At 56.5% G+C, this 18,965-nt stretch overlaps 1 protein-coding gene across 12 annotated transcripts in view; it reads left to right on the top strand.

Annotated features, from left to right (window-relative positions):
- AK8 (adenylate kinase 8) overlaps window positions 1–18,965 on the top strand; it is a 128,047-nt gene that overhangs the window by 58,124 nt on the left and 50,958 nt on the right. For 10 of the 12 annotated variants that reach the window (XM_085000224.1, XM_085000216.1, XM_021070832.2 and 7 more), the window contains one exon: window positions 17,109–17,250. The exons of 1 other annotated variant lie outside the window; for it this stretch is intronic. In XM_085000224.1, coding sequence (XP_084856350.1) covers window positions 17,109–17,250 — 142 coding nt within the window. Of the gene's footprint in view, window positions 1–17,108; window positions 17,251–17,362; window positions 17,583–18,965 lie in introns of those variants that run through there. One more of the 12 variants, XM_085000239.1, reaches the window with a different exon arrangement.

The raw sequence follows: 18,965 nt of genomic DNA, 5'->3' as shown, positions 1-18,965 counted from the left end.
CCCCTCCCCTGCCCCGGTCACACCCCAGAGCGCGGCAGGGCCCCTCTGCGGGCGGGCCTTCCTCCCCGCCGGGACTCCGCCGGTGCTCCTGGCTGCTGGCTTCCTGCCTCTCCCCACCAGCCTCCAAGCTGCAAGCCCTGGGGACGGGCAGCTTGGTCGTGGCCGTGCAGTCCGGCCACCCTCACAGTCATGGCCGCTGCCAGCAGCTGGAGGAAGATCCAGAAGTCGGCTTTGCCCGCACGGAGCCACTTTCTCATATGCCCTGCGGGGCCTCCTGATCGGTGTTCCAGCCGTGACCTCTGCAGGCTTAGTTACGTTCTTGTTTGTCCTCACAGGTGCTGTCAACACCTCCGCCTCTCAGATCAGCGGAGAATTAATAACCGCGTGGCTTTCACATCTTTCCATGCATACTGGGCAGCGGCCTCCAGGGCCCCGTCTCAGCTCGTCCTAAATCTCCTGATCCCGGGCCCTCGGCGGCCCTGTGGACAGAGGCCTGGGAGATACTTATTCTCTGCTCTGGATTTTGAGATGTATGGGTCTGACCTCCTAAACTCATTCCAATTCGAGCTGCGCTGAGCAGAGCAAATTTATTCCCCAGGGCTCCGCACAGCCACCCCCACGGCAGTCGAAGAGCAGCGCCCGTCATGCAGGCTTGGCCGCCCGGAAGCTCCCGTCTTACAAAACAAGTGAAAACCTTTCTGGGCTTTTGGAAAAGCAGCTTCTCAGCTGCTCATAGAGCACTTAAACGCGGGTGGCCGGTGCTGCTGCTCTTTTCTCCCCGAGGTCAGGCAAAGGGGCGGCTAGAGTTCCATTCTCTGCTTAAGTCGTCAGTGGCTCACCGTGGCCACGACCTCCAAGGGATGTGCTCGGGGAGTTCCCGTCGCGGCTCGGCAGTAACAAACCCAACTGGTGTCCGAGAGGACACAGGTTCGATCCCTGGCCTCTCTCAGTTGGTTAAGGGTCTGGCAGTGCCGTGAGCTGTAGTGTTGATCACAGGCGCGGCTCGGATCCTGCGTTGCTGTGGCTGTGGTGTAGGCCAGCAGGTGCAGCTCCCACTGGGACCCTAGCCTGGCAACTTCCATATGCCACAAGTTTGGCCCTATAAAGACCAAAAAAAAAAAAAAAAAAAAAAAAAGTGATATGCCCGGATTCTTCTCTGGGCTTCACTCCTACCAGAGAGCCTTAGAGCAGGTGAGCTGTTCTAGTCCCAGGCCCGGAGCGTCCCCAGGATGGCGGCCTCTGCCTTGGCCCACCAGGAGGTCTTGTTCCCCAGTTTTCACTTCGGCCTCGACTCACCCAGCAGAAGCAGGGCTGCATTGCTCCATTTTCAGCCCTTCTCCCAGGAATTTCAGCCGAACGTTGCGGTGCTTGTTGGCAGTAGATAGAACCTAATTCCAGATTGCTGGGCCTCATTAGTGATACGCCACTGTCTCTTTGGTTCAGAAAGGCTGCCTTCTACTGACTCTGGCAGTTGTTTCTGTTCTTGAATGTTGCTCGTGCTTTCCCTGGAGCTGGGCCACGCGGGGAAGATGTTAAAACAGCCGAAGGTGCCTCTTGTCTTCATTGGTTTAAGTCTTTGCACTAAGTGTGAGAGAAGTCTGTGCAGACCTGTCCACGCATGCTCCGTACCTGCTGCAATCGTCCGGTTGGGGACCACCAGCGAGGGCGGGTCCTGGGATGGGGGTTCCCCGTCACCTGTCACTCCAGGAATGGAAGGGACACCTGCGTGCTCCAGCACCAGCCCACCTGGCTTGTTGGCCGGGGTGCAAGCAGCTCCTAACTCTCCTCGCCTCTGTGACCAGCCCCCGCCCCCGCCAGCACCCCCCTGCCCCCCGCAGCCAGAGCAGCCATTCAAAGACGGCCCCAGTACCTAGATGGACACGCCAGACGAATAGTTTCAGGTGAGGAGAAGCCACTTAATTGGTGTAATCAGTTTAATCAGTTCCCCCTAAAAGCAGAAGTCCCGGCAAGTTGAAAAGGCAGCTGGAAGGCAAATCATTGCCGGCGTAGCCTGTGCCCCTCCCGACCCCGTTTGTCCTCAATATTTCTGTCTGGCGAAGGTCCCTCATGGCCTAATAGAACCTGAGAAGAGGCGAAAGATTTGCGGGCGATTCAAGCCTCTAATTTGCACCCTTTCCGGTAATGAGACTCACCCATAGCCAGCGCCACTACCGGAAGACAAACAAGCCAAGCCAGCCCCAAATTGGCATGATTACGAGAATTTTCGAGAGCTTTCTGCGAGTCCACACCCCAGGAGGCCTGGATCAGAGCTCAGCCCAAGTGCTGCCTTTTTTTTTTTTTTTTTTTTTTTAAGGGGGAATTAATATTCTCATCACTAAATGCACACGAAAGAGTCGACAATACACCTGCTTTTCTCTTTTGTTAAAAACTTGCAGAGTTGCTGAGTTGAAAGACAAAGTAAACCTTCCCATCTGAGGAGGTGAGCGGAAGGCTGTTTCTAGTTTTAACCGCGCAGCCTCGGTGAGCTGCAAGCTGTCTTTTACCGCAGAGGGGCGACCCCGAGGGACCTCTGCCCGTTTCCAGCACGTCTTTGCATGTGGTGTGTTTGTACCAGCTGAAGACGGCGCAGGACTCTCTAAATAATTTACCAGTTGATTAATAGACTCACAGGGGTATAATTAGAAGAGGGAGAGGCGGTGGGTACAGTAACCGGTGCAGTGCTTGGGGGAACAGGAGCCTTTATTTTTTTAAAGAAACTTTCTAGGGTGCTGGGCGTTTGAAGCTAAGTTGGGAAGAGCTCAGTGCCTCTTCTCTTTTGAAGTGGAAATAGGACAGTTTGAATCCGTCGAGTTTAATTTTTCACAAGCTTTAGGGGCCCCGCAGTGCAACTCCCTTTTTATTATTGAAAAAACTCTACGTTTTTCTTTCATTTTTCTACACACACACACACACACACACACACACACACACACACACACACACACACACACGGTCTAAGCAATAAGAAACGCATTAATTTGCTCTCTTCGTCAATGTGTATTTTATTCACTTCACCGCCCCCCCTGCCGCCGGCTGTGTCCCTACGTGTCCCTTTGGTGCCCCCACCCAGAACCCCCACTGACCGGCTGCCCAGAGGTTGATTAATGGACAGCCCTGTAATTTATGCATTTTGAAGGAACCCTCACCTCCGCCTGACAATGCTTTTGAAGTAGCTCCTTTCTTCAAGTCAAACTTTGGACTGTTCCGCTGGGATCACTACAAAGATCTCCTTATGGAAACTAGGTAGGAGTCTTTCTGCTGAGACGCCCCTGCAGAGCAGCGGGTCGCAAAGTGGGGGTGCGTTCTGCGGGCTGGGGGTCTCTTAATGAGGACAGCTGTAGAAAGGGGGTCAGCGCCGTTTATCAACAGGTTTGCACCCCTGGAGGGCTCAGCTCTGAATTTTTCAAAACTAGACTCCATTGCAAAAGTACACGACGTCTCTCCACGTGATTAAAATGATGCTTTGCTGGAGCGCCGTCCAAAGGTCTGTGGCCAAAGGCGTGCAGAGCTTTTCGTCCAGAGGGCAGAGCAGTGGGGCTGAGGTGGCGAGGGGCTGTCATTCACTCGTGCGTCTGTGTGGTGAGATGCTCCTCTCCTCCAGAGACGGGGCTTGTCTAGTGTCACCAGAGAGCAGGGCTTGTCCAATGTCATGGTGTCACCAGAGACGGGGGCTTGTCTACTGTCGTGGTGTCACCAGAGACGGGGGCTCATTTAGTGTCATGGTGTCACCAGAGACGGGGGCTTGTCTACTGTCGTGGTGTCACCAGAGAAGGGGGCTTGTCTGGTGTCGTGGTGTCACCAGAGATGGGGCTTGTCTACTGTCACCAGAGAGGGGCTTGCCTAGTGTCATGGTGTCACCAGAGACGGGGGCTTGTCTACTGTCGTGGTGTCACCAGAGACGGGGGCTCATTTAGTGTCATGGTGTCACCAGAGACGGGGGCTTGTCTACTGTCGTGGTGTCACCAGAGACGGGGGCTTGTCTACTGTCGTGGTGTTGTCAGAGATGGGGGCTTGTCTAGTGTCGTCGTGTCACCAGAGACGGGGGCTCATTTAGTGTCATGGTGTCACCAGAGATGGGGGCTTGTCTAGTGTCGTGGTTCCACCAGAGATGGGGGCTCATCTAGTGTCGTGGTGTCGTCAGAGACGGGGGCTCGTCTACTGTTGCGGTGTCACCAGAGAGAGGGGCGGCACAGATGCTCCTGCTGCCCTGCGTGCTCGGAGGGGCTCCCTGTGTGTCAGGTGTCCCGATCACAAAAAGAAAGGGGAGCCCCGAGGGCCTGGAGTCCTTCTCACTGACCGGAGCTTCAGGAAGCCTTTCCCTCCGCGGCGGCCCTGGTGGCTTCCAGCCCACTCGGCTGTGAAATCGTCTGTGACAGGCCAGACCCGGAGGCCCCAGCTTCTCCTCCAGCGAGGCGGTGTCCTGGCTTGGGGGTCTGGGCAGCCCCCTCCTTCCTACCCCCGAGGCGGCAGCAGCTTGAAGCCCCCCCACCCACCGAATGCCCTCAGGGAGTGTGGACGGCTGTTTCCTTATGCTCCTGGCTTCGTGGGTCAGGGTTTCAGGCAGGGCTGGCAGGGAGGGCTTGCCCTGCATGACCTTCTGCGCCCCTGCCCCTCAGACAGTCGCCTCCTTCCCAAAACAGGCCAGGGACGTGAGACTGTCAGTAGAAGGCAGCGTGAGGCTCCCCCAAGGGGCGGGGAGAACGTGGCACGGAAGTGACCGAGGCACAGAAGTGACTGTGAAGGAAGGAAGGCGCGGGGCCCACGCCCTTCAGCTCTGCCCTGAGTACCTGCTCTGAGCCAGAAGGGGGCCGGGGTAGAGGAGGCAGGTGGGATGGGGGACACGGAGGCGAGAGGTCCATGCCCGCCCCTCCCCGGCTCCATCTGGGACCCAGGACAGGTGGAAGGGAGCAGAAGCCTTTCTCCGCCTCACTCTCGAGAGCCTCGGCTCTGCATCTACCCCACTGCGACCTTGGCCATGGCGGGGTGGCAGGGAGTTAGGACGGCCGTCCTCTGGGACACACCCCACTACCCTGCAGCTGCCCTCCCAGCACCTCACACTGCACTGCCACCTATCTGCTCCCTGGCCCTCATCGCCACGCGGCTTGCAGTAGGAGCCCCGCTAACATTTGGGAAGGAAGGCACGAAGGAGCGAGCAGACAGCAACCGCCCAGGACAGTGCAGTGTGGCAGTACCTGGCAGGCCTGCCCCCTGGCGTCGGGGCCCAACAGCAGTTTCCCTCTGCTGCCCGCATTTCTCTACAGGTGAGACCGCATTGGTCCCAAAGAAACAGGCAACAGAAGTCACCTGCCGTCTGTCGGGCTTCTAGGGAGGCGGCCAGCAAGGGTGGGTCCTAGGCAGGCAAGGAGCGGCTGCAGCTTTGGGCTGTGGAACCACCCTTGCTTCCAGCTCAGTTACTGCCACTGCCCAGCCGTGTGGCCCGGGGCAAGCCGCCCGGCCTCCTGGAACTAGGGTGTCCTTGTCTACGACGTGAGCTTTTCACGGTTCCCAGGTCATGGTCTGTAGGACTCGGAGTGCACATGTCTGTGCAACGTTGAGCGCAGGGCAGGGCCCGAGAGAGGCCCCTTACTGGATGCTCAGCATTATTAATAGTGACAGTCGTTGTCCCTGTGGTCTCGGTGTAGACGTGATGGTGGCAGGACGGTGTGGACCGCATGTTTCACACGCGGGTTCTGCGGACCTTACTCTCTGGTTGTGACTGATGCCAGCTGGGGATGCCTGGTCCCTGTGGCCCCGGAACGGGTGCGGACCGCATGTTTCACACGTGGGTTCTGCGGTAACTTACTCTCTGGTTGTGACTGATGCCAGCTGTGGATGCCTGGTGCCTGTGGCCCCGGAACGGGCAGAAGCCTGGTTTGCTCTGCCTCTGGTGCTCCAGTTTTCTGTGGCTACTGCCTTTCCCTGTCATGGCATAAAATGACGGCTGTTTCCTTATGCTCCTGGCTCCGTGGGTCAGGGTTTCAGGCAGGGCTGGCAGGGAGGGCTTGACCCTGTGCAGACCTGGGCCTTATTTGGCACGGCTGGCTCACTGTTCTGGTGTCATCTCCCTGTCGCATGTGCTGGCGTGAGATTCCTCACTTCCAGGCCTGGTGCCTGGGCGGGTGAGGTGCTTGGGGCTGGGCAGGCCTCTCCCGCGAGCAGCCTCTCCACGTGGCTAGCAGCGCAGCCTCGGGTCGGTCAGCCCCCTTAGGCAGTGGCCGGCTCCCCCTGCCCCCCTGCCTGAACAAGGGGCTCAAGGAGGCCAAGGGCGGCTGTGGGGCTCGGGTGGGGGATGGGGCCAGCCGTGAGCCTTCTTCTGACCCGGCCTCAGCCGTCCCAGAATGAGCTTCCCCCGATCTGTTCCCCAGGCTGGTCGATGACACCAACCTGGATTCAAGGGGGCAGGGTTAGAGCCCACCTCTAATCACCACCCCGGGGAAGGTCTGAGTTAAGGTCCAGTTTTGTTCAGGATTGGCCGTGTCCTGTGATGGGGTGGGGGTGCTTGTAGCGGCCTCATAGGGCCTGGGAGCTGGCCTGACCTCAGACGGGCCTTGGAGGGGCTTGCTGGGAGCTCAGAGACCTCAGAGTCCAATTCTCTTTTGTTGGGGGGGGCACACTCGCAGTATGTGAAAGTTCCCAGGCCGGGGATCAGACTCGCAATATACAGCCACAGCACTGAACCCAGCCATAGCAGTGACAACGCCAAGTCCTTAACCACTGGGCTACCAGGGAACTCGCCGGTTCTCTCTTAAAGAGGAGGAAACCCCAGCTGGAAGGTAAGGTGACACTGTGAGGGGGGTGCAGAGTGGAGGGCAGGGTTCTGCTTCTTCCCCTGAAAGGTGGGCAGAGAGCCGAGATGGGGCAGGTGGCCCTGGAGCCAGATGGCCTGGGTTTAATTCTGGGCTCCGTGACCTGTTAGTATGTGGCCTTGGGCAAATTACTCACTCTCTCTCCATGTGCCTCAGTTTCCTAATCTCTAAAATGGGGTTGTGGATGGAGTTCCCACTGTGGCTCAGTGGGTGAAGTATCCGTGAGGATGCAGGTTTGATCCCTGGCCTCACTCAGTGGCTTAAGGATCCCGCGTGGCTGCAAGCTGCCGTGTAGGGTGGCAGCTGCAGCTCTGATTTGACCCCTCGCCTGGGAACTTGCATATGCTGCAGGTGCGGCTGTCAAATCAATGAATCAAAGAAAACGGGCTTGTTATGAAGAGTACACGAATTAACATGTGTATTAGCACAGATACATGTTCAGGGCAGAGCCCAGCCCACGGCAGGTGCCGCAGCGCACGTGGTTATTAAATAAACATGCCAGCGTGTCTTTTTCCCAGAAGCCCGGGCTCCTACTTGTTTCCTGGTTTCCCGGTAGGTGCGGAGTTTCTGCTCACAGATCACATGAGCAGCGGCCTGCTCACTGAAGTGTCGAGGAGGTGGCTGGTTCTGAGCCCTGACTTCATTCAGATGGAAGGAAAACCAGGTTCCTTAAACTCTGTGATCTGCAGTTAACGTTAATATGCTGCCCTTTACAACTGTCCAGTCCACATACTGACAGCTGACCTCTTCCGATTTTCCACCGAAAGATGTAAAAACGTGTTTTAAGATAAGAATGACCGGAGTTTCCTAGTGGCTCTGTGGGTTAAGGACCTGGTATTGTCACTGCTGTGGCTCGGGTGCAATCCCTGGTGCTGGGAACTTCTGCATGCCTCGGGCATGGCCAATAAAAAGATAAGAGTTACTGATTATCAAATGATTAGGTGTTCCCGCTGTGGCACAGTGGTCTGGGAATCCAACTGCAATAGTCATTTCGGAGTCATGGGTTCAATCCCCAACCTGGCACAGTGGGTAAAAGGATCCAGCATTGCCGTAGCTGTGGCGCGGACTCAGTCCCTGGCCCAGGAACTTCCGTGTGCTGTGGGTTTGTCCATAAACCACACCCAAACCCCTAATTATCTAATCCATAGACATGGTATGTCTAAGTGAGCATTTTTACTAAAAGTCTCAGCACGGTTTGTTTAGAGAAGGTTTTCAATTTTTATTTTTTTAATTTTTTGTCTTTTGTCTTTTTAGGGCCACACTCTCAGCACATGGAGGTTCCCAGGCGAGGGGTCTAATTAGAGCTATAGCTGCCAGCCTATGCCAGAGCCACAGCAACGCCAGATATCCAAGCCACGTCTGTGGCCTACACCACAGCTCACGGCAACGCCGGATCCTTAACCCACTGAGTGAGGTCAGGGATCGAACCCGCAACCTCATGGTTCCCAGTCGGATTCGTTTCCGCTGCGCCATGACGGGAACTCCTCAATTTTTATTTTTAAACAATTTCATTGGAGTATAGTTGACTCACAATGTTTTATCAGTTTCAGGTGTACAGCAAAACAATTCAGTGAGGCATATACATATATCCATTCTTTTTTCCCATATAGGTTATTACAGATATTGAGTAGATTTCCCTGTGCTACAGTAGGTCCTTGAAGAATGTCTGTTATTAAATGGTCATTTTTTTCTCATTTGCCTGCCAAGCCAGGGGGCCTGCTGCTGGGGAGCTGCCTGCCGGCTGCAGCAGGTCAGCGGCGTGGGCACTGAGTCTTTGCCTTTGGCTCTGTGGACGTGGACGTGGACGAGGCAGAGAGGGGAGTGATGGGAAGTAACGGAGAGGGAGCGTAGGAACACGCAGCCCAGAACACCCTCCTGAGTGGCACACGCCCCAGACCTAATGTACTTTTCTTGGAAAAAGAGCCAGTATTAAAAAATTGTTATTTCCTGGCACCACTGTCTGCCAAACAGATTTAAATGTTGCTCTTAAGCAATGGAGTTGTTAGGATATAGACTTTGGGATCTAAAGAAGTCTTAGAAGACACCATTCCCTCTTGTGTCTGGGAAGCACCCGCCGGCCAAGATGGGGGCTGGTGACTTGAGTTTGTCACCAGTCACTGGGGCAAGTGACTTGAGTTACAAAGGAGGCGACCTTGCTCCCCGCCGAAGAATTGCGGAGTGCGACGGAGTCTCCTTTCTCCTCGTTCTCATCCTGTGTGGGTTTTAGAAATCTGTTTATCATTTTAAGTGCTCACTTGGGGCGCAGGATCCATGACTGGCCAGCAGGTGGCAGTAAATAACAAACAAACAGCATCACTAACACCTGGCCCAGGGAGCTGACCCTGCTGGTGCTGCAGGTCCTTCCAAGATACTCCTGATCTCTGGGTACGGCTTCGAGGAGGGCTTGCGGGCCACAGCTGCCAGGAGTCACATCACCTGGAGAGTCTCCCAGAAATTGCAGAGTTTAGCTTTCACTGGATGACGGTCTGGGCCCCAAAGAGCCCAACCCGTACCCTGGCCAAGCCCCCAGCAACCTGGGGAAGGGGTCTAGGGTCAGGGGAGCTCCATTTCTTTCAAGCAAATAAAATGGAAGTAACAAGCAAAACCAAAAGCACCCCTCTTCCTCCTCCACAACGCTGCTCTTTCCAAGACTCCCCCACTGGGCTGGCCCGGGAGGGCGTGGGACCCAGGGGCTGTGCTGAGACGTTAGGACTCGGGAAGAGGAGAGCGTGCTGGGTCTCCCAGGAACCTGACAGGTGCCACATGTCCCCTTTAGTGGATTTCAAATGGGGCCTCGAGGAGGGAAAGACGTTGCAGGGGCAGTTCAGGCTGTGCGTGTCTGTGTGTCTGTGTGTGTGTGTGTGTATCTGTGCTGTGTTGTGTGCAGCGGGGGTAGGTGGAGTGTGCGTGTGGGTGTGTAAAGTGTCCTGTCAGGATGCGTAGAGGCGGTATAGGTGAGTGCCTGAGTGTGTGTGTGTGTGTGTGTGTGTGTCAGGTGTGTGGTGAGAGACCCTGCTTTCTTATCTGCCCGGGGTGGTGGGTGGGTTAAGTGGCTTTTCCTGGGTGCGTCAATCAACCTCAGGTCTTTTTTACCCTTAAGCACCAGCTGAGGGAGCTATTTCCTTCCTCCACTTTCCGGCCTAGCCCGGGGTGGGGGCGGGCAGCTCCCTCGGCCTCCGGCCTCCGTGGCCTCAGCGCCCTCAGGCCCTTCCTCCCCCAGCTGGGCCCTGGGGCAGGAGCGCTGGCGGGGATGCAGCCGTGGGGACAGCAGGCGGCCACGTGGTGCGGCGGGAAGGGGTCTGAGGGAGTCCCTTCTGTTCGGTCTCCGGAGGCCCGTCTCTGCCGGCACTGCTCTCCCCGGCCTCCCTGACGCCCGCTGGCCGGCTCTCTGGGCTGGACTTGACGGAGGATGTCAGACCTGCAGCCCGGGAGGACAGTCCTGTCCAGTTACTCACGGTGGCCCGATTCACGCTGGTACCATCTCCTGTCCCCGCTGCGGGACTGCCATGCAGCAGGGAGCTTGACCTGGGGCCCGGGCCTCTGAGCAGAAACGGCTCCCTTTCAGGACCAAGGGCGGGGGCACGTGTCCTGGGTGGGGTCAGTGGGGGACCCAGTGGGATCCCTGTGGGGCCTGGGAGCCTCTCGCCCATGACCATGGCTCCCCGTCAGCCCCTGTGCCGAGCACACCGGCTGGCAGGGAGCAAATGGGTTGAGATTTTAATAACCTCGAAGTCCGGGTGAAAACTGCTGTCTTTGATGGAAGATTTTTCAGAAGGAAAAAAAAAAAACCCAAACCTGAAACCATACGGTGTGGCCTTATGAAATAATGGGATATTTATAGTTTGCACTTTGCTAAATTTAGGGTTGGCAGGACATTCCGGGGAGGTAGCCGCTGGCGGTAGCTTCTACTCAGGGTAAGATGTTAACTGTCAAGCCCAGAAATCAGGCCCGAGGCACCCGACTCAATGGAGAGGGACTTGCGACCGGGCTGGAAGTCGCTGTCTGAGCGGAGGATGAAGGGTGAAGGACGGCACTATCAAGGAGACGGAAACTTCTGGAAGAACACAGCCAGCGAGATCTGTTCCCAAAGGCGGCGCAGTTGCTGAACCGGCTGGTCAGACCGCGTGGGGCTGGAACCGTGGGTCTGCGGTGGGGGTGGGCGAGGCAGCAGCCCTGCAAGGCGCAGAGCAGAAAACCTGGTACAGGAGATGGGGCCTGCGCGCCGCTGCCGGCAAGGTCCCTGGCCCTGGAGGCTGCGTCCGGAGGGGTCCGTCCTTGTTTCCCACCCTCCGAGGCAGGAGTGCAGCCCCGCCCTGCAGGGGAGGCGCCCTGGCCTGGCAGCCCTCTCTTTCCGAAGCCCCGGGAGCCCCAGTGACCGATACTCAACCTTGACTGAGACCTAGAATGGTTAAGGGCCTGGTGTGAGGGTCTGAGCCACTTCCCCAGGATCGCCCAGGAAGGGCAGACCTGCGAAAATACCTGCCGTGATGCCAGGCTCCTGAGCAGTGCTTCAGGGTCCAGAGCGGAGCTACAGAGGGCAAGGGCTCAATCCAGCACCACAGCCCCCCCGAAGTGAGGGCCCCTTCTGGGGGTGTAGCCTCCCAGGGAGATTTCATCCTTTGTCCCTTTGCAAGGGCCTCTCACGATGGTCATTTCAACCTCCTTTTAAAAATCTTTCCTTTGAACAAACCCCCGCCCTTTTTTTTTTGGCTGAGGCCGAGGCCGAGGCCTGCAGTGATTTAATGTGGGATCTCAGTTCCCAGGGTCGAACACAGCGTTTAAAGCGCCAAATCCTAACTACCAGGCCACCAGGGAACTCCCCCCAAACCCACTTTTTTTTTTTTTTTTTTAAAGAGCTATGCATGTGGCATAGGTTCCAAGGCTAGGAGTCAAATTGGAGCTGCAGCTGCCAGCCTACACCACAGCCCCAGCAACTCAGGATCCGAACCGCATCTATGACCTATGCAGAAGCTTGTGGCAACACCAGATCCTTAGCCCAGTGATTGAGACCAGGGATCGAACCTGCGTCATCATGTACACCGGTCACTTTCTCAACCTGCTGAGCCACAGCAGGAACTCTCAAACCCACTTTTAAATGGAATCCTTTAAACATATATAAAAAGTAGAGAGAGGCGTTCTCTTGTGGCACAGTGGGTTAAGGAACCAACGTATCACTGCAGAGGCTTGGGTGGCTGCTGAGGCGTGAGTTCAACCCCTGGTCCAGGAACTTCCGCATGAGGGAAGTAGAGAGAATAGAATAATGAACCTGCGGGAACCCGTCAGCAGTGTGATGAACCCACTCGTGCTCGTGGCCAACCTCCATGCACCTAGAATCCACCTGCGAGACACCCGCCCCAACAGGATTATTTTGAAACAAGTCCCAGATGTCAACCCGTGTTCTCTTGACTGGATATTAAATCCATGGGTAGTTTGGTGTAGACAAAAGGGAGCCCTGGGTTATTTCCCATCAGCACGGGTCCTGGCTCGGCGCTCGGAAGCACAGTCCTTGGGAGACGGTCGACTGCGTCCATCCCTCCCTCCATTCGGAGAGTGCCCCTTAGTGCCTGCCATGGGGGCTCAGTGCCAGGTGCGGGGGTGTAGCAATGCGCCCGACCTGACGGGCACCCCTGCTTTTCCAGTTGAGAGCTGAGGGCGGAGTGGAGGCGCTCAACAGATACCGCGCAGTGTGCTCAGCGCCTCCGCCTCCGAGGAGAGCGCTAATCCGGGAGGGGCCTGTTCGGGTTTGGGCTCAAGCCTGGAGTCCTGGCTTCCGCCTGCTCCCCGTCTTCCCGAGCTGGGAGCTCGCCCTCCTCCGAAGCCGCAGCTTCGCCGCCCGCGTCCTCGGGCCTGTCCAGCCAGGCCGTGTTGACCTGGGTGTCTCTCTCCGCTCCAGGGCCCTGAGCCCGGAGGGAGCAGCGCTCACTCAGGGGGCGTCGGGGGCCACCTCTCCCCGGGGTGGGTCTAGTGGGAGTGTGCATGTGGCTGCCGACGTATATTTAACTTAGACCGGAGCACACAAGCCGTTTCCGTGCTTTCTTCCGCCTTGAGGTCCAGCCAGCATGGACACAAGTGGTTCTTAAAGGCTCACGTCACACAGCCGTTCCCGCCTTTATTTCGGCCGTCTCTCCTGGGGACATTCACGTTTGTTCCCGACTGTCACTCGTATAAACAGCACTGCAGTGGACATCTTTATTTTATTATTTTAGCTTTATTTATTTTTTCGGCTGCACTGCGATTGAACCCAGGGCCGCAGGGGCGAAAGTGCCGAGTCCTAACCGCTAGGCCCCCCGGGGGTTCGTGTGCACGTCTTTGGCTGCCTGCGCTGTCAGATCTTAGGTGTAAGTTCTTAGAAACATGACTGCTAGGCCAAAAGGCATGTACCTGTTAACTTTTGATGCCAGCTGGGAAATTCCTTCTAGAAATCTTTGCCAGCGTAACAGGGAAAAACAAACAAACAAAACCCCAAACTGAAGTCTCTCTGTGTTTCTCTGTGGCCGGATTTCCTGATCTTGAGTCAGATTCAAGAGAACCTGGCGTGGACAGGTCACCGGAGCCACCACCTTTCTGGGCCTTGGTGTCTTAGCTTTGACTAAGGGTGGTCAGAAGGATGCCCTTCCAGGCCTTTCCCTGCCGGGGGCCCAGGCTCCGAGCCTGCCGAGCAGCCTGCTGTTGGCCTGAGAATCACAGCGGCTCAGAGCTCCCTCCTGGAGCTCAGCTTGGTTTCCAAACAGGACCTGACCCATGGCAAGAGTCAGGAGCTGTCAGCCTAGTCCGGTCCTCGCCGCCAGACAGCTGAGGCCTTACTGGGCCCGGGTATCGCTGGTCAGCAGACGGACCGCCCAGTGGACCTCCTCCCCAAGGGCAAGGCCATTTGGGGCCCTCCGCACGCTCCTGCAGCCAGAGTCAAGCTCACTCGTTGGACTTCACGTCTGTGGTTGGAGGGTCCCCGATTCATGCCGCTGGCTTCATCATAGCCATCTGACGGAGGTCTGGGTGGATTTTTAAAAGGAGTTCCACCCACCCAGCCCTTCAAGAGACCTCGGGTGGATCCGGCAGCTCCCAGTGAGGCAGGCATCCTGGAGGAGGACCCGAGGTTCAGGGAGCGCCCACGGCTGGGCCACAGGGCCCTCAGCTCACACTTGCTCAAAGAAAGGACCCCAGGGGAGCTAAGAGTTGAATTTTCTGGGTTTTATTCTAAGCAACTCTTGCAAAAGCAACCATATTTACAAATCTTCTTGCAGCCCAGCCCCCGCCCCCACCCCACCTCCTGCCACTCAGAGCCCTGCCCACTCCCCCTCCCAGTTAACAGATGAAGAGCCTGAAGTTTAGAGTCTCAGAGCTGGTTGGGGCAGAAGTGGCCCTGGGAGAAGGGCGCACAGGGTTCTTTGTGCTGCGGCCAGCCTCTCCCAGGGCCTTGCTGGAAGCTTGTTGCGCCCCTCAGATACTCAGGGCACCGTGCCTGTGGGGTCAGCAAAAGATGGTTTCTTTTCATTTCTTTTTATTTTATTTATTTATTTATTTATTTATTTACTTTTAACTTTCTAGGGCTGTACCTGCGGCATATGGAGGTTTCCAGGCTAGGGGTCTAATTGGATCTGTAGTCACCAGTCTACACCAGAGCCACAGCAACGCCAGATCCAAGCCAACGTCTGCGACCTACACCACAGCTTACGGCAGTGCCGGATCCTTAACCCACTGAGTGAGGCCAGGGATCGAACCCACAGCCTCATGGTTCCTAGTCGTATTCATTAACCACTGAGCCATGACAGGAAAGCCCTTCTTCTTTTTTTTTTTAATGGCTGTTTCACGATGTATGGAAGTTCCCAGACCAGGGATCAAATCTGAGCCACAGCTGTGGCAACCCCAGATCCTTAACCTTCTGTGCCGGGCCGGGGACAGCACAGGATCCTTAAGCCACGGTGCCACAGCGGGAACTTGGCCCTGGGCTTCTTGCTTGCCGTGTATGGCAGTGTCAAGCCCAGTGTCTAGACACGGTGCAGATGCTACCCAATGCTCCACTGGAGGAATCGCTGAGAAAGACTTATTCACGTATTAGCGTCTTAGTTTGGTGAATATCTGCAAATTCCTAGGAGTAGATCTGGAACGCTCCTCAGCAGATTGTCTTTAATCTGTGTTTATTTCTCTTGATGGAAAACGCAAGCTTCCTGGATCAGAGGGAAGACCTATTCCTTATTCACAGGGTGATCTCAGGGCCAGGGCCGGCTCCCCACACCCCAGCTACCCTCCAGCCTCCCTGCCTCTGCCCTGAATATAAACAACTCCTGGGGGAGCTCCCTGGTGGCCTCGCTGTTGGGGACTCGGCGTCATCACGGCTGTGGCTTGGGTTCCATCCCTGGCCTGGGTACTTCCACGTGCCCTGGGCGGGGCCCCCAAAAACAAAAAACAAAACAAAAAAACGGGAGTGGGGGCAGCGAGTAAGTTTTCAACCCCTGGACTACGAACAGAGGTTCCTAAATCTCTCCATCTTTAGCTGCCAAAGCTTGTTTGAAGTCAGCTGTCTTTTATCCCAGGAACCAGCTCAGAGCACCGTGGCTGAGGGGGAAACGCGAGGGGATCCCTGAAACGCTGTTTCCTAGAATACATTTGATCTGAGCTGAGCAGCCAGCCTCTGTCTCCAGGCGTCCCCAACATGTCTGGAACTGAGTGTCGTGTTGACCCCATGGTGACAGAACCTGGCACTCTGGGAGAGGCTGGGCGACCTAGTGGAAGTTGGCTGGCACCTAAGGGCTGGGTTGAGACCAGAGCCCGGATCCGTGGGTGCCTCCAGCTCTGCTCGTCTTCTGAGCTCCCCAAAGTCGAGTCAAGCTGGTTTGAACACATTTGGTTCATTGCACTGCAGGTTTGAAGGGGGAGGCCTCCTGTCTGTTCACTCCGCACCTGCTGTGTGCCAGGCCCTGTGTTAACCCTGGGACACCGAGGTGCCATGGTCCTTCGTTCTTGTGAGGGGCAGCACAGAACAAGGAATGAGCCAGAGTTAGTAACGGGGGTGGCAAGTGAAAGCGAAGAGGTCAGGTGCTGAGCCCTCCCAGGAGGGGCCCGTCCTCTGGGGCTTTGCCCCCAGCAAGGCACGGGGGAGGGACGTTCTGGGCGGAGGGGGTGGGGGGAGCTGGGGGAGAGTCACCGGGAGGGAGGCAGGACGGGGACCCTGCAAGGCCCCGCTGACCGTGGGGAGAGCACTGCTCTGTACCCGGAGCACTGGGGAGCCACGGCAGGTTGCATCTCCCACCCTTCTCTGTGCTTCCCAGGGACGGGGAAGGGAGGCTGAAGGATGCGCGGAGGAGCAAATGCCGAGGCCTTAGCACGAGGTTCTTTGGCCCCAGGGCAGTACCCCGGCCTGTGGCGGCCGTGGAGGAAAGCGGCCGTGAGGGATTTTTCTGAGTCTCTCACCCCGGCGTTCCGTGGCTGGCAGCCTGGGGGCCTCTGGGAAGGGTTCAGTCTGGGCATGAGGGCCACTCGGCTGACCCAGGAGGGCTGGTGGGAGGGGAAGGCATCTTCAGAGAAGCCACCAGCCGCCCTGCGACTGCGCTCCCGGAAACCAGCTCATCCTGGGCTCCACATTCATAGCAAACAATGATACTATTTGCCAAGTATCTTTGGAAAAATGAGTGCAAAGCGAGGAAATGCAGTGCAAATTGCTAGAACGCACTACATTAGCAACATGGGACATTTAATGAGTCTGAGAAGAGGTGGAAATTTCAGGAGAATGTCAATTGCAGCAATGTAAACAAGCGGCTTCTCGACATCATCTTTCTCCATAAGACTCGATTTCCGTCTCTAGTCATAACCACAGCCGCGCGTCTTGGGAGAGATTTGATTCTAAATACCAAGGTGGGGGGGCGCCCTGGGCGGGGAGAGAAGAAGGGGTGCGTGTGCTCCGTGAATTAGCAGAGAGCCTCAGGGGCACCACCGCTGTCCCAGCTGAGGAGAACCGCGCCTCCCACGGGCCGGTGAGCTTCTGCGAAAAGCCTTGTGCCACAAAAACTGGTCCCTGGCGGGGCGGGATGACCACGCGTGACTGGAGGGCTGGGAACGAGCCCAGCTGCCGTTGGGCTTGCATCCTGTCAAAGTCAGGGAAAGCTCATTGCTGGGACCACGGCGGGTGCTGGGAGATGGCCACCCACAGCCTTGGCCACCTAAACCCGCCTCTTCACCAGTTCAAACCACAGTCAGGCTGAAGTCAGGAAGCCACTGGGCCGAGGCTGGGCATCCTCTCTCCCCTTCCTGCTGGGTCGGGAGCAGGGCTCAGGGCGGCAGGGTGACCTGGTCCTCCTTTCTCTGCAGTTCCCGACAGCATCATCATGAAAGTGCTGGGCCGGCGCCTGGACCAGCAGGACTGCGTGGAGAGAGGGTGGGTGCTGCACGGCTTCCCGCGAGACCTGGACCAGGCGCACATGCTGAACAGCCTGGGCTACAAGCCCAACAGGTGAGCAAGCCCCTTCCGTGGGGCTGCAGCCCCAGCCACACGGCTCAGGGGAGGGTCCCCACCCCTGGGCACCGTCTCCCCAGGAGCCCAGCTGACCAGATCCGCCTGACAGCTTGCAGGGTGCCAGCGGCTTCCCTCCCTACCCACGATCCCAAAGTGGCATCTCGCTAGTCCTCCCCACTCCCACCACCCTGTGAGCTAGCAGTCAAGCCTGGGTTCAGATCCCGGCTCTGCCACTCGCCGTACTGACCTCACTCCTCTTCCGGGAATGCGAACACACCCCAACCGTCTTGCCCGCCTCGTGGGATGGTGGTGCAGGGCAACTCGTGCTTTCTTCTGCTGGTTTTACAATTGCATCTCTCACACGTGAGTCTTGGACGCGTAGATAGGCAGCACCAGCCTCTTTTCTCAAGCGGTCAGCCATTCGTCTCCAAACGATGTTGAACATTCAGTTCCTCTTCCACCAGCTTGATCTTGAGAGCCCCCTGCAACTGTAGATACTGTGGAAATAAACAGAGAGCATGCAAATGGAAAGAGCAGAGGCTGTCTGGCCGGGGCTTGCTGTCTGTAGCCGGGGAGCTGGCCGTATCACCTGCGTTTGGCCTCATCTCAAAAACAGGGAGATGGGGGGAGAGCTTTCTGGTGGGAAAGGTGAGACTGTGGGGTTCCCCTGGGAAGCTGAAGGGGCCAGATGGGAGCAGGGTGTCCTGTGTGCTTGGCTAGGGGAGCATATCTGGCTTTCTCTAATTTGCCCCTAAATTGGAAATGGTGGCAAAATTAGGGAAGCTCTTAATTATTGATCCAGTCCAGGCTGCTTGGGGCTGAGTGCTGCAGAGTGACTGGGCTCCTGAGCTGGTGGCTGCAGGGCGTAAGTCAGGGTTCATTATGTACATACCGTCTGACCCCTGTCTGCTTGTGTAGACCGTCTCTCAATATACTCGGTTGCATTTCTTTTCTTTTTTTTTGAACTATGTATTTATTTATTTGTTTGTTTGTTTGTTTGTTTTTTGTCTTTTTAGAGCCGCACCCACAGCATATGGAGGTCCCCAGGCTAGGGGTTGAATCGGAGCTGTAGCTGCCGGCCTACACCACAGCCACAGCAATGCCAGATTCTGTGGCCTACACTACAGCTCACAGCAATGGGGGATTCTTAACCCACTAAGCAGGGCCAGGGATCAAACCTGCAACCTCGTGGGATGGTGGTTCCGGGTCAGATTCGCTTCCACTGAGCCACGACGGGCACGCCTGCATTTCTAAACTTTCGGTGATTTCCCATAACTCTGTTTCCACAGTAACACCACACCATTTAACCAGTTTAGTTTTATTATGTATTTCAATGGTCAGTGCAGAACAGAGACCTCTTGTTCCTCTTCTATATTGTCTATTTTATGTATGTATTATTCCAGGTGAACACGCTGATCATTTTGTCATGAATTGCCATGGAGATTTGAGCTGGACTTGCATCAGACGTGTCCCTTGGTCCGTTGTAGCTTATGGTCCTGTGTCCCCTTTGCCCCTTCATGACCCAATCAGCACTTTATCAGGGCTCAAGCTTTTCATCCATAAGCGCATTTCTAGGGAGTTCCCATCGTGGCTCAGCGGCGACGAACCCGGCAAGCATCCATGAGAACGCAGGTTTGATCCCTGGCCCCCATCAGTGGGTGCAGGACCCAGCGTTGCCGTGGCTGTGGTGTAGGCCGGCAGCTGTAGCTCTG

Source organism: Sus scrofa, chromosome 1, assembly GCF_054392235.1.
Source record: "Sus scrofa isolate SSC_HxYL_T2T_F1_AM1 chromosome 1, Sscrofa_HxYL_maternal_Yorkshire_Landrace_v2.0, whole genome shotgun sequence".
NCBI lineage: Eukaryota > Metazoa > Chordata > Mammalia > Artiodactyla > Suidae > Sus > Sus scrofa.
The sequence above is the reverse complement of the archived record's forward strand: the minus strand, read 5'-3'. Positions and strand labels throughout refer to the sequence as shown.